This window comes from Micromesistius poutassou (genome assembly GCF_964030765.1).
Source record: "Micromesistius poutassou genome assembly, contig: SCAFFOLD_4101, whole genome shotgun sequence".
In the NCBI taxonomy this organism is placed as follows: Eukaryota; Metazoa; Chordata; class Actinopteri; order Gadiformes; family Gadidae; genus Micromesistius; species Micromesistius poutassou.
Window position 1 is genome coordinate 1 of NW_028177367.1, and position 24,987 is coordinate 24,987.

The window sequence follows — 24,987 nt, forward strand, 5'->3', positions numbered from 1 at the left end:
CTTTTCTGTTGTTGTTTTTTATCACCGCACCGGACAATTCAGCGAATCAATCAAATAGGCTACCTCCCTCAGCAACACTCGCGCAACACAACTACAGCAAAGAAGAGATAGATCGCTAACTAGCAGAGAGTTGTAAAAGCACTTTCTACCCATTTCAGTGGAGGAATTGGACTCCCCAAGCAATGTTATACTTAAAAGCAGCAAGTAAGTTACATATTAATTTAGTCTTTCGGCCTGTAGCATATCAATAATAAGCAACTGTCCCATATTTCTAACTGCATTTGAAATAGCCATTGAGACACAATAATGGACGCTATAGGACAGTGATCATGATTTGCCTCAATATCATAATAACAACAATGGGTAAGCTTGCCCAGGCCCTGCAAGTCAGGATGTAGGCTATGAATCTGAATGAATAGTAGGTAATAGGTAATAGTTAGTGGCCATCTCCAAAATGCACCAGAATACAATAAATCAAATCTACCAAATTAATTTTTTGCTATTACTGCGCCCCACCAACAATTTTTATCACCGGCCAGCAGATGTGATCACCATCAAGAATCCCTTCATTGCAAACTGTTGTACAAAGATCTCCATCACACATTTATTAAGTCATTTACTCAGAGTTCCACCACAGAGAGATGTGTGATGGTCCTCAGTCAGGGAGCAGGGGAACCCCTTCAACCTTACTGTACTGCATCTCCTCTAAAAGGCTCTGCTGGGATTCGAACCCAGGATCTCCTGTTTACTAGACAGGCGCTTTAACCATCTAAGCCACAGCGCCCATGTGTGTTCACATGTACATTTGGAACTCTGGGCATGTGTGTGCGTGTGCATGTGCATGTGTCTGTGTGTGTCTGTGTGTGTGTGTGTCTGTGTGCGTGTGAGTTTGTGTGTGTATACATGTGTATGTATGCTTGCATGCATATTTGTGTATGTGTGTGTGTGTACGCCACACGTGCACGTGCGTGTGTGACACATTCAAACTCAGCCCAGAGCGCCCCCTATGTGTATATGTATATGTATATGTTTATATGTATATGTGGAGGTATATTTGACCCTTATCTAACCCGGCCCTAGCCTCACCAACCAGACTTTAGGCGGCAGACTGTAGACACAATCAAGAATTCCGTCGTAGGCAAATGTTGTGCAAAGATCTCGAAGATGAGCTCGAATACACACTTACGCACATTTATTATGAAATTTATTCAGAAACCACAGAGAGATGTGTGATGGTCCTCAGTCAGGGAGCAGGGGAACCCCTTCAACCTTACTGTACCGCATCTCCTCTAAAAGGCTCTGCTGGGATTCGAACCCAGGATCTCCTGTTTACTAGACAGGCGCTTTAACCATCTAAGCCACAGCGCCCGTGTGTGTGTTCACACGTATGACCGACCACGTCACCGACCTCTCAAGACTCACCGACACCCGATTTTTGGCGGCCTTAACTCAGAGTACCCAGTACTTCAGGGATCAGGGGGTGGGGGGGGTCATGTCTATCAGGTCTCGGCTCCGGATGTGTTGCGTTAAACCCGATAACTGATCCTGAATCAGTTCTCAACGCATAGTGCACACCGGAACACACACACAGTCCCACCGCTAGAACCCCTTCATGGTTGAACATGTTGAACACATGAAGAGCTCCATTACATATTGATGAGGTGGAACCCCTTTAACCTTACTGTGTAGTGTACTGCATCTCCTCTAAAAGGCTCTGCTGGGATTCGAACCCAGGATCTCCTGTTTACTAGACAGGCGCTTTAACCAACTAAGCCACAGCGCCCGTGCGTGTTCACATGTACATTTGGCACTCCGCCCCTGCGTGTGTGTGTGTGTGTGAGTGTGTGCGTGCGTGTGTGCGTGTGCATGTGCGTGTGTATGCCTGTGTGTGTGTGTGTGTGTACGTACGTGTGTGCGTGCACATTTGTGTGCACGCACAGAACCCAACTATGTAAATGTGGAGGTATATTATGACCGTTATTCTACACAAAGCAGACGTTAGACGGGGCCCAGAGCACACAGCACCAGAGCTGACCTCAGAGGAGACGGTCCTCCAGGGCCCAGGCGGGGGTCCGGGCCCCTCAGCTCTCCGGGGGGGGGGGGGGGGTCTCGGCTCCAGATGTCCGCTGTTCCCGAATCAGTTCTCAACGCATAGTGCACGGCGGAACACGCACGCACGCACGCACACACACACACACACACAAGCACGCACGCACACACGCACGCACGCACGCACACACACACACAAGCACGCATGCACACATATGCACGCACACACATGCAGGCACGCACACACACGCACGCACGCACACAAGCATGCATGCACGCACAAACACACGAGCACACGTGCACACGCACACAAGCACACACACACGCACACACACAAGCATGCATGCACGCACAAACACACGCACATGCACACACGCACACACACGCACACACACAAGCACGCACGCACACACATGCACGCACACACATGCACACACGCACACGCACACACACCCACGCACACACATGCACGCACACACATGCACGCACACGCACACACACAAGCACCCACGCACACACATGCACGCACGCACATGCATGCACACACACACACTCCCTCAGACGCAGCCCTGGATGTGTTCAGATGAAGGCTGTGCGTGCGCGCTCTAAGAGTTGGGTGGCTGAGGTTAGAATTGGTGGACGTTTTCAATCGTGCACACGTGCAAATCTCTTTTGCTCGCACATTCTCTGGCGCCGCTACGCAGCTCCGAACTGTCACCATGAGTCAGCAAACACGGTGTGAGAGTGTGTGCGCGTGTGTATGTGTGCATGCGCGTGCGCGTGTGTGTGTGTGTGTGCATGCGTGCGTGTGTATGCGTGTGTGTGTGTGCGGAGGAAGGTGGCAGATTGATATATACCAGGTCAGAGAGAAGCAGACCTGAGAGGAAAAGAAGGGAATATTTTCCGTGAGGTTTCACCATGTGGTACAAATCTCACGGCAGCATTCCTCGCCACACCAGCGTTTCTTTGTCTCTGCACATGAAAGATGGCGCATTATTTTGTCATTTCATTCAATCAGCCTTAACCACAGAGTGACAACAAACACAGAAGTAACACGCACTGGGCCGGCCGGGAGAGGGGCAGCGTGCCGCGGGCTGGAGGAGACAGAGGAGCTAGGAGACTGGGCTGGAGGAGACAGAGGAGCTAGGAGACTGGGCTGGAGAGCAGACTGAAGACTAAGGAGACCACAGAGAGACCAGCAGACCCCCCCAGTGCTGCAGACGGCCTGAGCTGCACGTTCTCTCCTCGGGTTCCCTGGTACCCCCCTGGTTCTCTCATTCCTCGGTTCCCCTCGACCCCCACAGCGCCCCAGTTCTCCCTTGTTTCCCTGGTCCTATAGTGGGCCGGTTCTCCCGGTTCCCTTCGTCTTGTAGCGGGTTCTTCGCGGGTTCTGTGGTTCGTTCCTTCGTTCGTTAGCTCTCCATTGTTCCCTGGTTCTATAGTGAGAGTGTTGGTGCTCTGTTCCCTGGTTCCCTGGTACTTTGAGTTCTCTGCGTTCTGCTCCCTGAACGCTGCTTTGTCACGGACGCTACAGGAGTGGTTCCAATAGTGAATCTGTGTTGTATTTTCCTAACGGTCGGAGGTTGAACCTCGCCCAGCCAGGGCGCCTGGTCGTAAGGAGGAGGAGGAGAAGGAGAAGGAGGAGGAGAAGGAGAAGGAGGAGGAGAAGGAGAAGGAGGAGGAGGAGGAGAAGGAGAAGGAGAAGGAGGAGGAGAAGGAGAAGGAGAAGGAGAAGGAGGAGGAGAAGGAGGAGGAGGAGGAGGTTATCTGAGCGCTGAGCTTTTGCTCCACACTACAGCTTCTGATGCAAAACCAAAAGAGCAAAAAATACTTTTCTCTGAGTTTTTATTTGCAAATGGATTTCATGTACAAATACGAAACACACAAATAGATTTTTTTTGGCAGATATTTCTTTGTCAGATGATTGCAGAGTAATGAAACGCGTGATCACATTAAAACGCTGCAAAAAACATCTTACAAAAAATAAAGCTCTGGCATTTTTATAATATATCGAATTATAACGTTATGTACACTTCATTTACAAATTTGTAGAAATACACAATTGCAGAGATCACAGCTTCTTCGTTGGTATTTACATACTGTACATTCAAATGCTCATATTTCATATCTTATATGAAACTGGTTAAGGCTCGGGTTTTACAGAAATGGCTGAGGAATGGTCAAAGAACAGCGTTCAGACAGATAATGATCCACGATGGATGACTGTTCCCAGTAGCTGAGAGGGTAGGGCTGGTTGTGGGAGACATTTGTTCATCCTAGTCCTAAGAAGTGTGATGACAACAGAGTCTGGTGTCATTAGATAAACCACTTAGTGCCTAGATGGTGTAATCCAACTGGTTCTCCCAACACACACACACACACACACGCACACACACGCAGACAAGTGCTAACAAACGCAAACACCCACACATACAAAACAAGTTCAAACACATACATGTTAACACGCACACACACACACACACACCGCCTACATCATTCAAACGATGTGTTGGATGAGCGTTGATCTAACGCGGGACAGATGCGAGGTCTGAAGACGGTTGATGACTCAGCACTGCGCCCTGCTGAACACCTCCCATGTTGTCTTCCTGCACAAAGCATTCCAGCCTAATCGCTCCAGAGATTAGCGTCGAGGCCTTTTAAAACCACTTATAAAAGAAAAAAAACCCTCCTAATCATAAGTCGACACTGGAACCACATCAGAGGTGAGCACACCGGTGTGCTGACCGGAGGAAGGTATGAAACGATGTGGTCTGGGTGAGCATCGTAAGCTGCTGTGTGATGATGTGCTCGGTGGGAGGCAGCGCCCCCCCCCCCCACACTGGCCTACTGTTGGCGTCTACAAATAGACGCTCATCATGTTCAGGAAGATACACTCTGCGTTCCGAAATATCCGCTCCTTATGTTCCCAAATATGCACCCGTGTACGGAAAGTTCCGGTCGCTATGTTTGGAACTATATACACCGATGTACGGAAAGACGGGCCTGTTGTGTTTGGAACGTTACACTCGTGTTCGGGAAAGATCAGCTCGCTGTGTTCGTAACTATACACTCGTGTGCATGAAGAACGTTCCGTCTGTTCTGAAAGTAGGCCTATACACTTTTGTTCGGAAAGATCCGCTCGATGTGTTCGGGGACTGACGCGGGTACTTATAGTGAGTCGCTTTGGACAAAAGCGTAAAATGCCCTCATTGGAAATAAACACTTTGTGTGTTAATATTAGGCGAAATTAGATTAAGAACGTTAACATTTGCCCCCTTTCTAGCACCAGATGTTGCCTCCACATTTCATAAATTCAAGTTCAAACGGAGAGGAACGGGCGAGCTATACTTTCACGGTGATGTATTTTTAAAAAAGGATCATCCATCAGACTGTCCTCTCACCTTGAGGGGTGAGTACTTCAACGGTCCTATCCAGGTACAGTACTTAATAACACTATTCTCATACAGTACAGGCCCTTCAGAATCAGCAGTGGCACGCACACATATTAGAGGGGGGGGGGCGGGGGTGAAAGTCAGCAAAGGGGGGCACCTTTCATCAAACAGGGGGGGGGGGGGCACCCTCAGCATCTTCTCAGGGAAGGACCTGTTCCCTCCTCCACTACGGGGGCGTTCTAGAAGGCACCGTACACCGCTGGGGACTATCGACACTGTTGTCTGTGTCGCGGGGGCAGCTTTGAGGGCAGGGTCAGGGCGTTTTACCCCCCCCCACCCCACCCCACCAGAACAGGCTGTTCAGAGGAACAGTAGAGTTTGTTTGTCCCAGACCGGCCCGTCAACAGAGTTACATAACAACGCAGCCCGGGTCTGTGGGCACTAATCCAACATTAACCCGGGTTCACCGGCGCTGGCCAGTCTGTTGTTGTTGTTTCCCGCACCTGGTCCGAGGTCATGGGGTCACGGCCGTGGCTTCTGGGACGTCCCTGGCAGCCCGCCCGCCTCGTTGAAGATTAAGGAATGTGGGTGCATCATTGACTCTGGGGAGGAGTCCTCCTCCGATAGATCCCACATTTCAAAGTAAAAGTCCTCGTCTTGCCCCCTGCTGCCAACGGAGTTCATGATGATGATGATGATGATGATGATGATGATGATGATGATGATGACGATGATGATGATGAAGGCACAAACCAAAGGGCGTGGCGCCCCCGGGGGTCTGTGGCGCGGGGCGTCACGTGGGTTCAGCGTGAGAGGAGCGGGACGGGGGAAAGCTTATGCTGCTGGTCCCGCGTCAGGCGGCCCGGGTCTCCGGCGGACTCAACACCCCCAGAGACCTCCAGAGACCTCTAGAGACCTCCAGAGACCAGAGACCTCTAGAGACCTCTAGAGACCTCCAGAGACCAGAGACCAGAGACCTCCAGAGACCTCCAGAGACCTCTAGAGACCTCTAGAGACCTCCAGAGACCTCCAGAGACCAGAGACCTCCAGAGACCTCCAGAGACCAGAGACCAGAGACTAGAGACCTCTAGAGACCTCTAGAGACCTCTAGAGACCTCCAGAGACCTCCAGAGACCAGAGACCAGAGACCAGAGACCTCTAGAGACCTCCAGAGACCTCCAGAGACCAGAGACCTCCAGAGACCTCCAGAGACCTCCAGAGACCTCCAGAGACCAGAGACCTCCAGAGACCTCCAGAGACCTCTAGAGACCTCCAGAGACCAGAGACCAGAGACCAGAGACCTCCAGAGACCAGAGACCAGAGACCTCCAGAGACCTCTAGAGACCAGAGACCTCTAGAGACCTCCAGAGACCAGAGACCTCTAGAGACCAGAGACCTCCAGAGACCAGAGACCTCTAGAGACCAGAGACCTCTAGAGACCTCCAGAGACCAGAGACCTCCAGAGACCAGAGACCTCCAGAGACCAGAGACCTCTAGAGACCAGAGACCTCTAGAGACCTCGCCACCCAATAAATTATCACAGCAGCAGGTGTCACACGTACATGCCGAGCACACACACCCCCACACACACGCACACAGAGACACACACACACACACACACACACACACAGAGACACACACACACACACAGACAGAGACACACACACACACAGACACACACACACAGACACACACACACGGCACGGTCTGCTGCTGACGTCACACTGGGAACAACGTCCAGCCAGAGATCCCTTGGAACAGAAAAGGTGCACTGACAGAGCACTGTTACCACACTCTCTCTCTCTCTGTCTCTCTCTCTCTCTCTCTCTCTCTGGACCGCTGTGTCTCTCGCCCGTACACCCACCCCCCCCTCCCCCCTCCCCCTTCGGCCCTGTGTCCGGGTCGGGTGTCGTGTTCCCGGGGGGGTGGGGGGTGGGGGGGTGTCCTGGCTGTCCCTGGGGGGGGGCGGTGGGGGGGGGGTCAGGTTCCGGAGCGGGCCGTCCTGCTGTTTCGTGGAAAGCGGTGGACTTTGAGGTGTTTGGACAGGTGATCGCTGCGCGCAAACTTCTTCTCGCACACCACGCACTGGTAGGGCTTCACCCCGGAGTGGGAGCGGCGGTGACGGGACAGCTCGTCCGACCGGGAGAACCTGGGGGCACACGGAGGGGGAGGGGGTGGGGGAGGGGGAGAGAGAGCGTTAGGTGGGGGGAGAGAGTTAGGGTGGGGGGGAGAGGGGTGGAGGAGGCGGGACGTGTCGGGGTGATTGGATGATTACATGGTTTGGTTTGGGTTCGACCGATTCCGATTCTGCGGTACAGAAACAGATCGGCCGTGCTGGGCAGACGTTAACCAGTCTCAAACAAACACCAGGTTACCAGGTTACACACACACACACACACACACACACACACACACACACACACACACGCTACACACCTCCAACACGGAACACACATCCAACACAAACATCAGACCATGTTGTACCACACACACATCAAGGCTGGTGTGTGTGTGTGTGTGTGTGTGTGTGTGTGTGTGTGTGTGTGTGTGTGTGTGTGTGTGTGTGTGTGAGTTAGTGTGAGTTAGTGTGAGTTAGTGTGAGTGTGTGTGTGTGTGTGTGTGTGTGTGTGTGAATGAGTGAGTGAGTGACTGACTGACTGACTGACTGACTGAGTGAGTGAGTGTGCGTGATCGAGCATGTGTGTATACATGTGTGTGTGTGTGTGCACGTGTGTGTGTGTGTGTGTGCGCACACGTGTGTGTGTGTGTGTGTGTGTGTGTGTGTGTGTGTGTGTGTGTGTGCGCGTGTGCATGCGTTTCATGCTCGGGGCCATGGCTCAGTTCCAGTTTGATTCATCATGGAAGTCAGGTACTTCGCTTGTACGTTACTACGGTAACTGTTCTCATTATGACATCACTACAGCGCGGGGGGGGGCATTAACTGTATTGTGTATTGTGTAGTGATTTACAAGGAAACACAGAATATGTGTGTGTGCGTGTGTGTGTGTGTGCGCGTGCGCGTGGGTGTGTCTGATGATGTCATTGTTCTCTTGTTCCTCCATCACCGGCCCTGACTCGTCTGTCTGTCTGTCTGTCTGTCTGTCTGTCTGGCGGTCTGTCTGTCTGTCTGGCGGTCGGCGTGGGGCCTGACTCACAGCGGGGTTCTGGTGGGCGTGTCTCTGCTGAGCGGCGGATGTATGCCCCTCAGAGCGGCTCTCTTCGCTCTCTATAACTGTGTGGAGCGCCGTGCACTCTGTGACCTTCGCCCACTGGTTGTCTCTCACGTGTTGTTCTGAATATAAATCTGAAAAAAGAACTGGCGATCCCCCCCAGTAGCTGGACGTGGTACTGGACAACCAGTGATGCTGCACCGCCAACATCACCGTGGCGACCCCATCCTGCAGATCTGCCCTTCTACAACATCCGCGGGATACGGCCCTTCCTCACGAGGGACGCAGCTCAGCTTCTAGTCCAAGCGCTGGTCGTCTCCCGCCTGCACTACTGCAACCCGCTCCTAGCAGGACCCCTGGCTGTCTCTGCGATTAAACCTTTGCAGCGTATCCAGAACGCGGCAGCGCGCCTCGTGTTCAACCTACCTAAATCCTCCCATGTGACCCCCCCCCCTCTTCCGCCACCTCCACTGGCCCCCCTGTAGTGGCCCGCATCCGATTCAAGATGATGCTGCTGGCCTATAAGGCGGTTGATGGAAGTGGCCCTGCCTACCTGGGCGGTGTGGTCAGACCACACAGCCCCAGCTCGAGCGCGCCGCTCAACTACCTCAGCTGGACGTCTGTCTGGTACCGCCATCGCAAGCAAAGAGCACGCAAAGGTCCATCAGCAACGTCACAACTCTTCTCTGTTTTGGCACCGCAGTGGTGGAACGAACTCCTGCAAAAGACCCAAAACTAACCTGCTCAGAGTTCACCTGCACTCTGCATAGAGTCCACCCCCTGCCACCCCTCCTACTTATCGTACGTCGTACGTCCTGGCACTTAATGTACGCACTTATTGTATGTGGTACTTAGTTATAGTACTTAGTTGTGTAGGGTTTTATCCCGGCTTTGTTGTATACGGGGAATGGGTTAGTTTCTATTTACTATGCTTAAGTTACTGAGCTTTACTCCAAAGCCGCTCACAGTGAAATGCGGCTGATGAAGGAGCAGGTAGGGGTTATGGGCGTGTTGCTGTAGGAGGCCTGCAGGGAGACTTGACATTTCTGTGTACTCGGTGCTTCTTACACACACACACACACGTACGTGCACGACCCAACTTGTATCCCTGAAGTCTGCCCAGTTACACATGAGAGTCCCTCTCACCAGCACACGTGCACACACACACACACACACACACACACACACACACACACACGTGCATACACGCAAATGCATGCACACTCGAGGATATAAATACCCGCCCACGCTTACACACACACACACACACACACACACACACACACACACACACACACACACACACACACACACACACACACACACACACACACACACACACACACACACACGCTGTCACACGCGTGTCAGAGCCTGGAGCTCTGACACTGGCTGTTCAAGCCGAGACACGCGGCAGCCCGTAGTTCTGGAGAGCATTAAGAGCGCGGCCAACTGCCACCGGTCCTCAGACGTTACTGTAGCAGGCAGGTAACAGCTGGGGGGACGCTGCTCCTTTAAGAACCATTCACAAAACACACACTGCTCCCTCCCTAGTGCGCCTCACGCAAACCTGCTCGCACGCACACGCACACGCACACGCACGCACACATACGCAAACGCACGCAAACACAACTACACAAACACTCACTCTCACTCCAACTCTACTCAAACACACTTCTCTCTCCGTCCACCTTGAACACACCTGCTCGCATGCACGCACACACACACACATGCACACACACACACACACACACACACACACCACACACACACACACACACACACACACACACACACACACACACACACACACACACACACACACACACACACACACACACACACACACACACACACACACACTCTGCAGGGCTGACAGCCCCTGGCGCGGCGGCGGCGCCCCGGGCTGCTCTCCCCCAGCTCTCAGGCCGCGGTTCGTTGTGATAACGAGCGGCGGGTTAAAGCCTCCAGAGAGGAGAACCAGCGCCTCCGCAGCCCCGCCCCTCTGCTCCTTCTCACCCTGCTTCTACACTGGAGGAGGAGGGGGGGGGGGAGGAGGGGGGGGGGGGGGGGGGCGGGGGTTACGATGGGGAGGTTGGGAGGGGGTCCGGGGGGGGGGGGGGGGTGGCGCTGGACCCGGTCGGACCCCAGAGCTACCGGGGGATTTAGACACAGAACCTCTCGTGGTTGTGGTTCTCAGCCACAGTGCGCGCGTGTGTGTGTGTGTGTGTGTGTGTGTGTGTGTGTGTGTGTGTGTGTGTGTGTGTGTGTGTGTGTGTGTGTGTGTCTGCGTGTGTGTAGACGTGCTACAGAACACGCCCACGTGTCCTCGCTGCGTCCTGCCAGAGCGACGGACGGACGGCCGACGGGCTGCTGAGAAGATGCTGCTAATCTGCACCAGACCCCCTGGCTGTCTGTCTGTCTCCCTGTCTGTCTGTCTGTCTCCCTGGCTGTCTGTCTGTCTCCCTGGCTGTCTGTCTGTCTCCCTGTCTCCCTCTTTCGTCAGTCTGTCTGTCTGTCTCCCTGGCTGTCTGTCTGTCTCCCTGGCTGTCTGTCTGTCTCCCTGGCTGTCTGTCTGTCTGTCTCCCTGGCTGTCTGTCTGTCTCCCTGGCTGTCTGTCTGTCTCCCTGGCTGTCTGTCTCCCTGTCTCCCTCTTTCGTCAGTCTGTCTGTCTGTCTCCTTTTTTGTCTTTTTGTCCGTCCAACATTAAAACTATGACTTACTCTAACAGACGGATAGAGAGACGGATCGATACATAGTAAAAATATATGTGCATGTTTGTGTTATGTGTGTGTGTGTGTGTTATGTGTGTTATGTGTGTGTTATGTGTGTGTGTGTGTGTGTGTGTGTGTGTGTGTGTGTGTGTGTGTGTGTGCGCTCGCATGCATGTTTGTATGAATGTGCACGCATGTATGTATTTGTACGTTTGTATGTTTGTTTGTGTGTGTGTGTGTGTGTGGAGGCATGCATAATACTAATTGTACATATTTGTACAAGTGCATGTTTGTGTTTGGGTGTGTGTGTGTGTGTGCGTGCATGCATGTATGTGTGTGTGTGTGTGTGTGTATGTGTGTGTGCGTGCCGTATGTGTGTGTGTGCGTGCCGTATGTGTTTGGATGTGTGTGTATGTGTGTGTGTGCATGCATGTGTGTGTGCGTGCCGTATGTGTGTGTGTGCGTGCCGTATGTGTGTGTGTGTGTGTGTGTGTGCCGTATGTGTGTGTGTGCGTGCCGTATGTGTGTGTGTGCGTGCCGTATGTGTGTGTGTGTGTGTGTGTGCGTGCCGTATGTGTGTGTGTGTGTGTGTGTGTGTGTGTGTGCAGCAGTGACAGCCGACTCACAGAGTGAACAGACTGAGGGGCAAACAAGCGGCCGGCCTCCCAGGGCTCAAAGTCTCTCTGCAGTTCAAACGCTCTCCTATCTTATCTGCAGAGGCTCACACACACGCAGATATCAGGCTGGGACCGGCCTAGACCGGACCCCGGCCCTCACAACACCTCCACACACACACACACACACACACACACACACACACACCGCCCCCCCCCCCCCCCCCCCCCCGGGACATCACTCTGTCATCTGATCATTCATCCCAGAGGCCGGCTGCATACACATTACATCCACTGGTGAATGTTTGAGTGTCATTTCAACCCAAAAAAACCCCTGTAGCGCTATTAATGTTATCTGATTCAGCAAGACGCTCTCCTTCAAAGATCCTTGCGGTGAATGACCCACTTGTGGGTCAGGGTTAGGGGGTACCTCGCTCTAAGGATGCTTACAGGTTGTGCCACCCCCTAACCCCACACAACCCTCTTAACACACTTTGTTGTACGTTCTACGTCCTACGCGCTTAAGAATAGTCTTAGTCTCTTTGGTGTTGTGTTAGTGCTTGGTTTCTATGAACATCCTTACTGTACCGACGTGTACCGACATATTGTTGTTTCTCCTTCTTCTTCTGATAAATGTCACTCATGTTCAGTCGCTTTGGATGAAAGTGTCTAAATGTAAATGTAAATGTCGTGCAGACTGGGGTTGGAACCCAGAACCTTTCCCTGCACTATTCCGGCCATATTCCATCATTTGTGTATCGTTGTGTGAAGTGTATGAAGTGAAGCTGACCATGGTATTTTGTTCCAAATCAGGATTGGCCACTTTTAAAAATATGTTGATGTAATGGAAAATGATTGTCCCATAGTTAGCCTCGTTTCAAAGTAAAAGCGTGAGTGTCCAGTGGGTTAGTTAGTAAGCATTAACCAGAACGTGACCCCTCCCAACCTCCAGCCTCTGTCCCAGACGCAGTCTTCAGCTCGTTGGGAAACAACATGCCACAGTCCCATAAAACGTTGTCAAAGTTTGTCTTTAGAGTCATTTCTCCAAGTAAAGACTGAGATTACAACCTCAAACCCGTTTTTTTTATGATACATGACCCACAAACCAGGTCATCGCAGGCTGACCTCTGACCTCTGTTGACATAATTTAGCGCCGTAACTGATAGCTAGAATTAAGCACCATGTCGGCCGTCTTGTTCGCTAATCAATGACATTTGTGTGAATGGATATCGTGATAAGAGAGAGAAACATACAACTGAGCTATGAGTTATTAAGGCTTGCAGCGTGAGTGGAGAGTATTCTACCTCCATCCTCAGCCGAGCCAGGAGAAGGGACAATTAGTAACTAGTAAATAGTAACTAGTAAACAATGTAAGCATTGTTTACTATTGTCTTAGGTTCATCCTCAGGCGAAGGCCAGAGAGTGATAATAACTATTAACTATTAATAGAAATAGTGATCTTGGGATCTACAGTAACTAGTAACTAGTAAGCAGTGCTCAGTCTTAGGTTCATTAACTAGTGACAGTAACTAGTGACAGTGACTAGTGGTAGTAACTAGTGACAGTAACTAGTGACAGTGACAGCGGCCTCACCTCCAGCCGCAGCCCGGCCAGGTGCAGGCGAAGGCACAACTAGTGATAGTAACTAGTGACAGTAACTAGTGACAGTAACTAGTGACAGTGACAGCGGCCTCACCTCCAGCCGCAGCCGGTCCAGGTGCAGGCGAAGGGCTTCTCCCCGGTGTGCCTCCGGAGGTGGGCCTTGAGGTGGCTGCTCTTGGTGTACATCTTGTTGCAGCCGGGGAACGAGCACTTGTGCATCTTGATGAGGTCCGCCACCGAGCTCTTCTGGTACTTGTGGCTGGCGAACAGGAAGCCCTCCGCCGGGTCCCCGGCGTCGCCCGGCCCCGCCGGCTTGGCCGCGATCGGCACCGGGGCGATCCGGACGAACTTGGAGGGCGGGACGGCGGCGGCGGCGATGCCGGCGCCGGTGCCGGCGGCCGTTCCGCCCGGGGTCGGGGTTCCGGGCACGCTGACCTGGGGGACCAGCTGGGGCACCAGGGCGAAGGTCTGGCCCTGGATGTTGACCAGGAGCTGGGCGATCTTGATGTCCGAGGAGGGCTGGGGGCCCGCGGGGGCGGGCTGGGGGGCCGGGGGGGCCGCGGCGGCGGGGGCTGGCTCCTGTTTGATCTGGACCGGCTGGATCTGCAGGATGACCGGCGCGTTGGAGGGCGCGTCAGGGCCGTCCGAGGAGGAGGCGGGAGGCGACGGGCTCTCCTCCTGCTTCACGGCGACGGGGCCGCTGCCAGCGGCGTGCGGCGGCGGGGGCGGCGCCGCGGCGGCCGGGGGCGACGGCTCGCTGTCGGCGGCGGACGCTTCGTCGCTCGGCGCCGAGGTCACGGGGGAGCGGGCCGCCACTGCGACGGCGCCGCCGCCGCACACCACGGGGACCGTCTGGTCCGAGGTCTCCGCCGCCGTCGTCGCCAACGCTCTGGGACTGTCCGCCACAATGTCTTCTGACATCATCATCTCCTCCTCCTCCTCCTCCTCCTCCTCCTCCATCATCACCCGCTCCTCCTCCTCCTCCTCCTTCCCGGCGGCCACCTGCATGTTCTCCTCCAGGAACTCGTCGATCTCCTCCAGGGTGGGCTGGAAGAGGAGGCTGGCCGCGGGCTCCTGGAGCTCCTCCATGAAGACGGGGAGCACGAAGCTCTCCTCCTCCTCCTCCCTGCTCCCCTGCCGCAGGAGGCTGAGGCGCTGCTCCCTCCGCGCCTCCCAGGCCAGGCCCATGGGGAGCAGCGGCGAGGAGGAGGAGGAGGCGGCGCTGGTGGAGGAGGAGGAGGAGGAGGAGGAGGCGCTGACCCTGTGGCTCACCAGAGGGGCGGCGAGGGAGCCCTGCGAGAGGAGGAGGTCCAGCAGGGCGTCGGGGCTCTCCCTGCCCGACGAGGAGCTGCTCCCCTTGCTGCCGCTCCTGCCCTCATAGCGCAAGGAGGAGGAGGAGGAGGAGTCCAGGAGCAGGTGTCCCAGAGAGGAGGAGGAGGAGGAGGAGGAGGAGGGGTCGGGGCTGGAGCAGAGGGAGGAGTCCGGGCTGGAGTCACTCAGGTCGTCCTCCGAGCTGAAGGGTGAGGAGAACAGCGTCAGCTCCTGATGCTGCTGCTGGTGGTGGTGCTGGTGGTGCTGGAGGTGGTGGAGGTGGTGGAGGTGATGGTGGTGGTGGTGGTGGTGGTGGTGGTGGTAGGCGGCGGCGTCCGTCGCCGTGGCGCCCGGCGGCGGGGGCGACGAGGCGGGCCCGTTGCCATGGTGACCGGTGTAGCACAGGAAGGTCTCCTCGCCAAACGACAGGTGATCGACCATTCCCCCGGGCGGGTGTCCGGCGGGCGGGCGGGGTGCGCTCTCCGCCGCCTGGGTGCCTCGGGGTCTAGAGGGGGTCTAGAGGGGCTTCTAGAGGGCTTCTAGAGGGCTTCTAGAGGGGTTCTAGAGGGCTTCTAGAGGGCTTCTAGAGGGCTTCTAGAGGGGTCCTAGAGGGGGGAGAGCTGTGGTACGGTCCTCTCCAGCCAGGTTCTGAGGAGGAAGCAAAGCAGGGCCATGGTCAGAGAAAAACTGTTTGACTGGTTCTGTCACCTAATGGTCAGAGAGAGACCAGAGAGGTTGACAGGTTCTGTCACCTAATGGTCAGAGAGAGACCAGAGAGGTTCTGTCACCTTATGGTCTGAGAGAGACCAGAGAGGTTGACTGGTTCTGTCACCTAATGGTCAGAGAGAGACCAGAGAGGTTCTGTCACCTTATGGTCTGAGAGAGACCAGAGAGGTTGACTGGTTCTGTCACCTAATGGTCAGAGAGAGACCAGAGAGGTTGACTGGTTCTGTCACCTAATGGTCAGAGAGAGACCAGAGAGGTTAACTGGTTCTGTCACCTAATGGTCAGAGAGAGAGACCAGAGAGGTTCTGTCTGTTATTCTGACAGAACCTGGAGGTTAAGGTCCTGTCAAAGGCGTTGCCGTGAGTCCAGGTCACCTGGTCTTGCTGAGCGGGGCTCTACTGGCTGTGCCCGAGGTGAACAATGCAGCAGCCCGGGTCAGCCTCAAGTACAGTCCTGACTTCCTGCTAACCAAACCAACGATCAGCCAACAAAACCGGCCCTGATGATAAACTCATCTCATTGAGAACCAAACCACCGACCGGCAGACACCACATGCATCCGTGTCCGAGGACAGCGTCTGAGGACAGCGGCGCTTGCACCGGCTCCTCGTACTCGTTTCGCTGCGCAACCTGCTTTGTAGGTCGATGTGGGGGAGGAGGTGGGGAGGGAGGGAGGGAGGGAGGGAGGGAGGGAGAGAGGGGGTTGGGGTGGGGGGACTCAAATGAAAGTGAACCACGTGTGAGGAGGCTGGAATGCGAGAGAGAGCGTGCGGTGCAGCTGCTCTGCTGCTCTGCAAGGTCGGCGCAATCTGGACATGAGGAACAGCGGTCTGGATTCCCACCCGCTGCTCATGGAAAAACCCGCGGCTCCGTGTCCAGGGACGCTGATACCTCAGACCCGACACCTGTTCTCCGTTATAGCGTGTAACATTAATCCGTGCGCGGGTGGCTGTGCGTGAGGGAGGCTGCCGGGACTCAAAGGACCAGATCAATACGCACACTGTCGCAACGCTACGGTTGTTAAAACGCAGCCATTAAAATAAGTGTGGATGAAGTTATTAACTGTTAAGCCAGGCTACTTATCTATTGACTAATCGGTGTAACGATATTTATTCATCACAGATAACAACAGTAGTTGCTTTTGACTGTCTAAATATCCTCATTTGCATTTCAATGGAATAAATGTGTGTTTTTTTTTTAAAAAAACGTCTTTGATAGCCTTAAAGGAGAGTCATAAACAAAGTGACGCTCAACAGACGCGGTGTTGAGCAGCGAGGGGTGCGGCAGCGCCCCCCTGCGGCCGCTCGGGGAACCGCAGTCCTGCGTGCGCTCTGCAGAAATACATTAAGAAATGCATACAGCACAGAAGCGAACCAGACTGTCCCTGCAGGTGATAAATGTGACTTTTATTGAGATGAGATGTGACTTTCATTAAGATGGAATTCGACTTTTATCCGGCCGGTAAATGTCAGCGACCGATGCAGACCGTGAAAACCGTAGAGAGGACAACTTACAACGTAGTAGCAAGTTACATCAAATGCAGTGTTCTTAACATTTTTTAGATGATTTACCCTCCATTGGCTTCATATATTCTGCACGCCGTGTGTTCGGGCCAACGTGCCGCTGTGACAGGGGGGCAGCCATCCCACAACTCCACAGCCGTCCCACGCCAGGCTGTCACTCCTCCTGCACGATAACTCTGACCCGCTGATCAGACTTCACCTCCGCTAATACTGTGTGCAAACAATCGATACCTCGGAAGAAAAAAAAAAACGTGCGCTTCTTACCTTCGGTTGCGGCACTACTACTCAAGAAACCCTTCACTTCACCTCGAGAGGCGGAACGAGTCCTTTGGAAAAGTTGCGGAAGGGGGTTTCGATCGCTCTCCGTCTCAACAACATAGTCCCGCAGCGCAGCACTGGAGTGAGGAGATCGACGCGAAACTCCGACGGAGCCCATCGTGCGGAGTCACGTGATCGGAGGGTCGGTTTATGAAGGCTCGACTGCTCGCTGCCCTTCCATTGGCTGTGACGCACGCGCGACGACTAGGACTGGCAGTACTGGTGGCTGCTGGTTTCTGGCGCACACACACACACACACACACGCTTTACTTTTGACGCATATTAATCAATCAGATAAAGTGAATAATGACAGACTTCTACCTGAAGTCAATAAATAGACAGGACAGGAGCCCGACGGGTCCAAAGGTGTGTGTGTGTGTGTGTGTGTGTGTGTGTGTGTGTGTGTGTGTGCGCACACACACACACACACACACACACACACACACACACACACACACACACACACACACACACACACACACACACACACACACACACACACACACAAACACACACACGCATAAACACTACACACCCACGCTCTTACGCACAAGTGTGCACTCATACACAAACAAACACAGTAATCCCACAGGCCGAATCTCGCCCAAATAAAATCCAACGTAACTTGTCCCATTTGATCATAAACATGTGATTATCACAGCTGTTTACGTAAGGGACCGTTTATTTTTCCAAGTTGACTGAAGTGATTCGATCAGAGCCTCTGGGGATGGAGATCAGAATAATAAAATCATAAAGTTCAACACTGCCGCCTTTGTTGACGTGAGAGTTTAAAAACCCTCTCCGTACTCCGAGGAACAGCCGCCCCGGGGTCGGCTCCTCCACGCGTCTAGCGTGTAATAAGTGTGTAACAGTACCTCCACTCTGCTCAGAGCCGCGGCGCCGTGAGCTCGCCATCACCTCAGCCCCACAAACACACAGGACACATGCAGCGCTGTGCTCCCCCACCTCCGGGAACCGGCAGCGCTGGTCCTCAGCGCTGGTCTGGACCGGGTCTGGACCAGCAGCACCCCCCAATGAGGTCTGGACCGGGTCTGGACCAGCAGCACCCCCCCAATGAGGTCTGGACCGGGTCTGGACCAGCAGCACCCCCCAATGAGGTCTGGACCAGCAGCACCCCCCAATGAGGTCTGGACCAGCAGCACCCCCCAATGAGGTCTGGACCAGCAGCACCCCCCAATGAGGTCTGGACCAGCAGCACCCCCCAATGAGGTCTGGACCAGCAGCACCCCCCAATGAGGTCTGGACCAGCAGCACCCCCCAATGAGGTCTGGACCAGCAGCACCCCCCAATGAGGTCTGGACGCGTCGCAGACACTGGGGTGGACAGTACTGAAGAGATACTGCAGTACAATGTAGACAGTACTGAAGAGATACTGCAGTACAATGTAGACAGTACTGAAGAGATACTGCAGTACAATGTAGACAGTACTGAAGAGATACTGCAGTACAATGTGGACAGTACTGAAGAGATACTGCAGTACAATGTAGACAGTACTGAAGAGATACTGCAGTACAATGTAGACAGTACTGAAGAGATACTGCAGTACAATGTAGACAGTACTGAAGAGATACTGCAGTACAATGTAGACAGTACTGAAGAGATACTGCAGTACAATGTGGACAGTACTGAAGAGATACTGCAGTACAATGTAGACAGTACTGAAGAGATACTGCAGTACAATGTAGACAGTACTGAAGAGATACTGCAGTACAATGTAGACAGTACTGAAGAGATACTGCAGTACAATGTAGAGAGTACTGAAGAGATACTGCAGTACAATGTAGACAGTACTGAAGAGATACTGCAGTACAATGTGGACAGTACTGAAGAGATACTGCAGTACAATGTAGACAGTACTGAAGAGATACTGCAGTACAATGTAGACAGTACTGAAGAGATACTGCAGTACAATGTAGACAGTACTGAAGAGATACTGCAGTACAATGTAGACAGTACTGAAGAGATACTGCAGTACAATGTAGACAGTACTGAAGAGATACTGCAGTACAATGTAGACAGTACTGAAGAGATACTGCAGTACAATGTAGACAGTACTGAAGAGATACTGCAGTACAATGTGGACAGTACTGAAGAGATACTGCAGTACAATGTGGACAGTACTGAAGAGCTCTACTCCAGTACAATGTGGACAGTACTGAAGAGCTTTACTGCAGTACAATGTAGACAGTACTGAAGAGATACTGCAGTACAATGTGGACAGTACTGAAGAGATACTGCAGTACAATGTAGACAGTACTGAAGAGATACTGCAGTACAATGTGGACAGTACTGAAGAGATACTGCAGTACAATGTGGACAGTACTGAAGAGCTCTACTCCAGTACAATGTGGACAGTACTGAAGAGCTTTACTGCAGTACAATGTAGACAGTACTGAAGAGATACTGCAGTACAATGTGGAACCACCTCAGCTACGTTACTGAGTATTCTTTTTCCTTCCCCATGTTCATCTAGATAACTTTCTGTTCTTTTTCCACTAAAAGGCCGAGCAGGACCAGCTCCCTCCCATGCATGCGCTGCGCTGAGCTCATGACTGAGAACGAGAACGTTTTCAGTTTCATGCCCTTTATTCAAGCACGAGCAGAAACACACAGTTTTGTGCTTTTCCACCAGTGCGGGGACAAAGTGCTTTCTCAGCGCTCTGCGGCCGAGGTCAGCGAGAGACAACAGATCCCACGTCACCCCGAGGGCCCGACCACGTAGAGGAACCAGGACCACCAGACCACGTAGAGGAACCAGGACCACCAGACCACGTAGAGGAACCAGGACCACCAGACCACGTAGAGGAACCAGGACCACCAGACCACGTAGAAGAACCAGGACCACTAGACTACGTAGAGTTCTGTAGGACCACCAGACCACGTAGAGTTCTGTAGGACCACCAGACTACGTAGAGTTCTGTAGGACCACCAGACTACGTAGAGTTCTGTAGGACCACTAGACTACGTAGAGTTCTGTAGGACCACCAGACTACGTAGAGTTCTGTTCGGACCACCAGACCACGTAGAGTTCTGTTCGGACCACCAGACCACGTAGAGTTCTGTTCGGACCACCAGACCACGTAGAGTTCTGTTCGGACCACCAGACCACCGTCAATACCCCCCATGGAGGCTAAGCTCAACCCCAGAGACAGAACCACCTGATCAAGAGACCAGCGTCTCGGATCAGGAGAGCCTTTGGACAGCATAGTGCTGAGGGGCCATCATGTCATATTCCACGTTGGTCAACGTGCTGGAGGCACTCGGTCTGTTGACCCAGCATGTCGCAAGCTCTGTTGACCTGTGTCTGCTGGCTCTGCTCCACCTCGGCCCGGCCAGAACAGCCTCCAGCATCCACTCACCTGTTTGTTTATCTACTCGAGTGACACGACTCAATACAGGAGCTGGTGGGTTAGCTGGTCTGCAAACAAGCTAATTAGTTAACTAGAGAGAGAGAGAGAGAGAGAGAGAGAGAGGGGGGGGGGGGAGAGACATAGAGGGCAGGGGGGAGAGAGTGAGAGAGAGAGAGAGAGAGAGAGAGAGCGAGAGAGAGAGAGAGAGAGAGAGAGAGAGAGGGGGGGGGAGAGACATAGAGGGCAGGGGAGAGAGAGTGAGAAACTGAGAGAGAGATGGACAGAGAGAGGGAGATAGAGGGAGAGGATGAGGGGGTGAATGACCCTATACGACACACAGGTCATCACCGTGTCCAAACCTTCAATGACGCATTCAATGACGATGATCTCTGATGTTTGATGAACTCTGATAGCCTCCCTCCCTTATCTCCTGCAGCTGTTCAGACTGACTAAACACGGCTAGCCTACCCTAGCCAAGGAAACTCTAGGCTAGTGAATCCTAGTATCCTAGGCTAGGCAAGCGTATCCTAGCCTAGACTAGGCTAGGGTATCCTAGCCGAGGTTACGCTAGACACGGCTAGGATACGCGTTAGCCACGGCTAGGATACGCTAGCCACGGCTAGGGTGCATGCCGTATTTAACATGATTGGATGGGAATTCGGAAGGTTGTGATTGGTCAGATCATCAACAGTCGACGTTGACTTTAACGATGCCAAGGCAGCTCTGCTGGCTGTGTGGACCCCCCACAGCTCAGAATACACCGGGGAGAGTTCATTGTAACAAAGGGGTAACCATTGTATAAGATATAAACCCTGTCTCTGCAGAGAGAGGCCACACAACAACGACAACGTAACGCACACAACCGCTCCTCGTCCCACGAGTGTCACGCCTTCGTCGGGGGTACCGCTGGAAGCTCGGAGCGCCAGGCGTCAAGCCTCAGCGCGGGGCATCGGGAAAACCTTCTGGAGCCGGAGAGCCACAGAGAGCGCTGTTTTTGTTTCTACTACTGCTTTGTTTTGGTTTTTCCAGCCCTATAAAACTAGGACAAGGTCAAAGGTGAGCCCCGTGTACCTCATTGTTTACCACGAATGCCGTGGTGAACGCATCGTAGGTTGAAGCTCTGTGCGTGGGTGTTTGTGTTTCTGCTCTGTGTGTGCGTCTGTGTGCGTGTGTGGCAATACATATAACCAGTGTCAGTGATGTCATTTCAAGCTCTGCCTAGATTACCACAGGGAATTCTGAGACCTTCTGAGAAATCCATCAGGTTTTACTCAGGTCATTCACTGTCTCGTTTCCAGCTGCTGTTTGTATGGTTTCTGTAACCGTTGTTGTTACCATTTCTCTCCAAATCTGGCAGTAGGATCACGGCCGTTCTGTAATCAATGCTGTCAACTATGTCAGCGTCTAAATCATGTAACACATTTTATAAGAAAATAATTAACAATTTTTTTTTACGTCATGTTATGCTCAGGGGTCAGACATCTGGTTCAAAGTGCTACATGCTATCGTGACACCGAAAGCTAATATATTCACAGTTGCGTATTAAAAAAGACATATGGACAATAACAATAACAAGTAGTTATGTTGACGTATTACCTGTTCGACCAAAGTGTAGTTTGTTCCAGCTCTTGTTTGCATAGATTTCCCTGTGGGACTGAGACCAGAGTATATGAATATGTCTCTTATGATTCATGGGTAATTATGTGGTGCCACTCTTGTACAAAGTGCCTTTCATGCTATTTTGAAGGCTGTGGAAATTAGATGGAAACCGAAAGAGGCATACCTATTTTGTTGTTTTATTTTGTTGCCCATGATTTCAGTTACTCTGTTGGAAAGGCAGAACACGCACTCGCTTCTTTTATGGTTTCATCTGTCATTAATATTTTACTTTTTAGTGCCATCATCCCCAAACGAATGATCAAAAGCCAGAGAAAATAGGATTGATTAAATAAGCCTGAGGGAAGAGTCGTGCTTATCAGAGCTGTTTTGTAACTCCGTTTGGACCTGTGATGTCCCTATCCCTTAAGGACAAGGGTTAGGGACATCTATTACAGACTGTAAACATCAGGGATCGAACCCAGAACCTTCGGGCAGGGAGTCAACCACCCAGACCACTGGACTATTCTGGCCCCCAAGCCCATGTTTCAGAGAGGGGAGGTCAGGGTCCCGTTACCATGGTTGTCCAGAGCATCAGTGTCATTGGAGCTTCAGGTCTTCAGGTCTTCAGGGTATCTTCAGGTCTTCAGGTGGTCTTCATGTGGTCTACATTTAGATCTTTCTCCTGGCTGGACCTCCAGTGACGTGTGAGCACTGGCGACGGGAGAACAAGCGACACAGGAGGAGTGTTGAGTAGAGGAGGAGGAGGAGGAGGAGGAGGAGGAGGAGGAGGTGAGGTCAGTGAAATACCACACTGGACATACTGTTGTTGTTGTTGTTGTGAGTAGTACTCTTTCCACTCAGGTGTAAAGGGACGTGACCGCTGGTTAATGACGCCTGGAGCGGAGCAGGACTTCACGACTGCTGACTCACGAGTCCAATCGGTTTGAGAACACTGCTCGGCACGTCCGCTCCATTCATGGTCTACTCTACGGTGGTCTAATCTAACTGTAGTACTCCGCTCTAGAAGACCCTATACCTACTCTGCTCTAGAATATGGTCCTCTGACCTGTTTCAGAATGATGGATTTGGTTCTATTCTAGAATGTATCATACGAGGTCGTGGATGAATCGATGGGTTGTTCTCCACACGGCTCCAGAGTGTTCCTCTGTGACGTGCGACGGCAGCGCAGCACTCGTCTATCCAGACATGTTCCCCCGAGCGGGGAACATTACTCCTTGTTTTCCACCGACAGAAAAAAATATGAAGTCCTGCCATCCTGTAATAGCAGCCCTTTAACCCTGGCAGACTCCTGCTCCCACCACCTCCTCCCCCTCCTCCTCCTCCTCCTCCTCTTCTGGTCTTCATCCTCGACCACCACCTCCTCCTCCCCTTCCTCCTCCACCACCTCTTCCTCAAACTTCTCATCTTCTTCATCCTCCACCTCCTCCTCTCCCTCCTCCTCATCCTCCTCTTCTTCATCATCCTCCACCGCCTCCTCCATCTCCTCCTCTAACCTCCCACCACTGTTCTCCTTCTCGCCTCCTCCACCACCACCACCACCACCACCTCCTACTCCTCCTCCTCCTCCTCTCTCCCTCCTCCTCCACCACCACCACCACCACATCCTACTCCTCCTCTCTCTCTCCTCCTCTTCCCTTCCTTCCTCTTCCCCACATGTTCTTCATCTACCACCACTACCACCTTCTCCTCCTCCACCACCTCCTCCTCCTCCACCTGTGTGACTCCTCCCGTCCTGTTTCAGAGCGCTCCATTGATAGCGGCGCTGTGGCCGGCGGGCCGGGCTGCGGCGGTGCTGACCTATTACCCAAAGCCCCACAGAGCGCCTCTGTTCCTGGCAGCGGGGGGGAACTCCCTCACTGCCTCAACGCCAAGACCGGCTCCCTGCTTCTTTCCACTGACTCGTAAAAAAAAAAGAAAAAAAAGATGTTTTTATTTTTAAAACAACGCTCGTAATGACATCACTACTACTCACTGCGCCGATGAGCGGGAGGAGCAGCAGGAGGAGAGAGGGAGAACGGAGAAGGGGCTCACTGGTGTGTATATATATATACGATGGGAGTGCGTGAGGAGCTGGGTACGACGGACTAAACGCCTCCTCCTCCTCCGCCGCGCTCCCGTTCCTCCTCTAGGTTACCTCCTTTTCTCTTCCAAAGAGATTCTCTCCTCTCCTCTCCTCTTCAGCTCACTCTTCTCCTGTCATCTCTCCTATCTGTCTCTCCTCTCCCCCCCTCATCTCTCCTCCTCAACTCGCTCTGCTCCTTTCTCCTCTCATCTTGTCTCTCCTCTCCTATTCCACCTATCTCTGCTCCTGTCTCCCCTCCTCTCCTCTCCTCACCTCGTCTTTCCTCTCCTCCTATCTCTGCTCCTGTCTCCCCTCCTCTCCTCTCCCCTCCTCTCCTCGTCTCTCCTCTCCTCCTGTCTCCTTTTCTCCTCAGTCTCATGGCTTCCTTATCATTCCCTGAGGAGCACAGAGGAGAGCTCTCTCCTCTCCTCTCTACTCCTCCATGGATCCTAATCCTTCCCATGGACTGAGCAGTAACTCGTTGTGGGTTGTGTGTGTGTGTGTGTGTGTGTGTGT

The 24,987-nt window shown here is 53.0% G+C and overlaps 1 protein-coding gene and 3 non-coding genes across 15 annotated transcripts; all 4 read right to left on the reverse strand.

Annotated features, from left to right (window-relative positions):
* Positions 1–710: 710 nt before the first annotated feature.
* AC3HAE_046053 (transfer RNA threonine (anticodon AGU)) lies at positions 711–784 on the reverse strand. Its single transcript has one exon. It is a non-coding gene; the product is annotated as a tRNA-Thr (tRNA).
* A 510-nt stretch (positions 785–1,294) lies between these two features.
* AC3HAE_046054 (transfer RNA threonine (anticodon AGU)) lies at positions 1,295–1,368 on the reverse strand. The gene has a single exon. It is a non-coding gene; the product is annotated as a tRNA-Thr (tRNA).
* A 341-nt stretch (positions 1,369–1,709) lies between these two features.
* AC3HAE_046056 (transfer RNA threonine (anticodon AGU)) lies at positions 1,710–1,783 on the reverse strand. The gene has a single exon. It is a non-coding gene; the product is annotated as a tRNA-Thr (tRNA).
* Positions 1,784–3,877: 2,094 nt separating this feature from the next.
* Positions 3,878–17,676, reverse strand: LOC311376195 (uncharacterized protein). 12 transcript variants are annotated; one of them, XM_084491067.1, is made up of 6 exons: positions 17,365–17,676; positions 15,430–15,500; positions 13,636–15,374; positions 6,950–7,590; positions 6,645–6,711; positions 3,878–6,485 (listed from the first exon to the last, which is right to left on the reverse strand). In XM_084491067.1, the coding sequence occupies exons 3-4, from the start codon at positions 15,291–15,293 to the stop codon at positions 7,422–7,424; spliced, it is 1,827 nt and encodes a 608-aa protein (XP_084347193.1). In that variant the 5' UTR covers positions 15,294–15,374; positions 15,430–15,500; positions 17,365–17,676; the 3' UTR covers positions 3,878–6,485; positions 6,645–6,711; positions 6,950–7,421. The 12 variants fall into 12 exon arrangements, with proteins under 12 accessions (XP_084347193.1, XP_084347191.1, XP_084347186.1 ...); XM_084491065.1 differs by having other exon boundaries at positions 3,878–6,428; positions 6,459–6,495; positions 6,635–6,701; positions 6,960–7,590; positions 13,636–15,500; XM_084491060.1 differs by having other exon boundaries at positions 3,878–6,347; positions 6,395–6,495; positions 6,635–6,701; positions 6,960–7,590; positions 13,636–15,500.
* Positions 17,677–24,987: the final 7,311 nt, after the last annotated feature.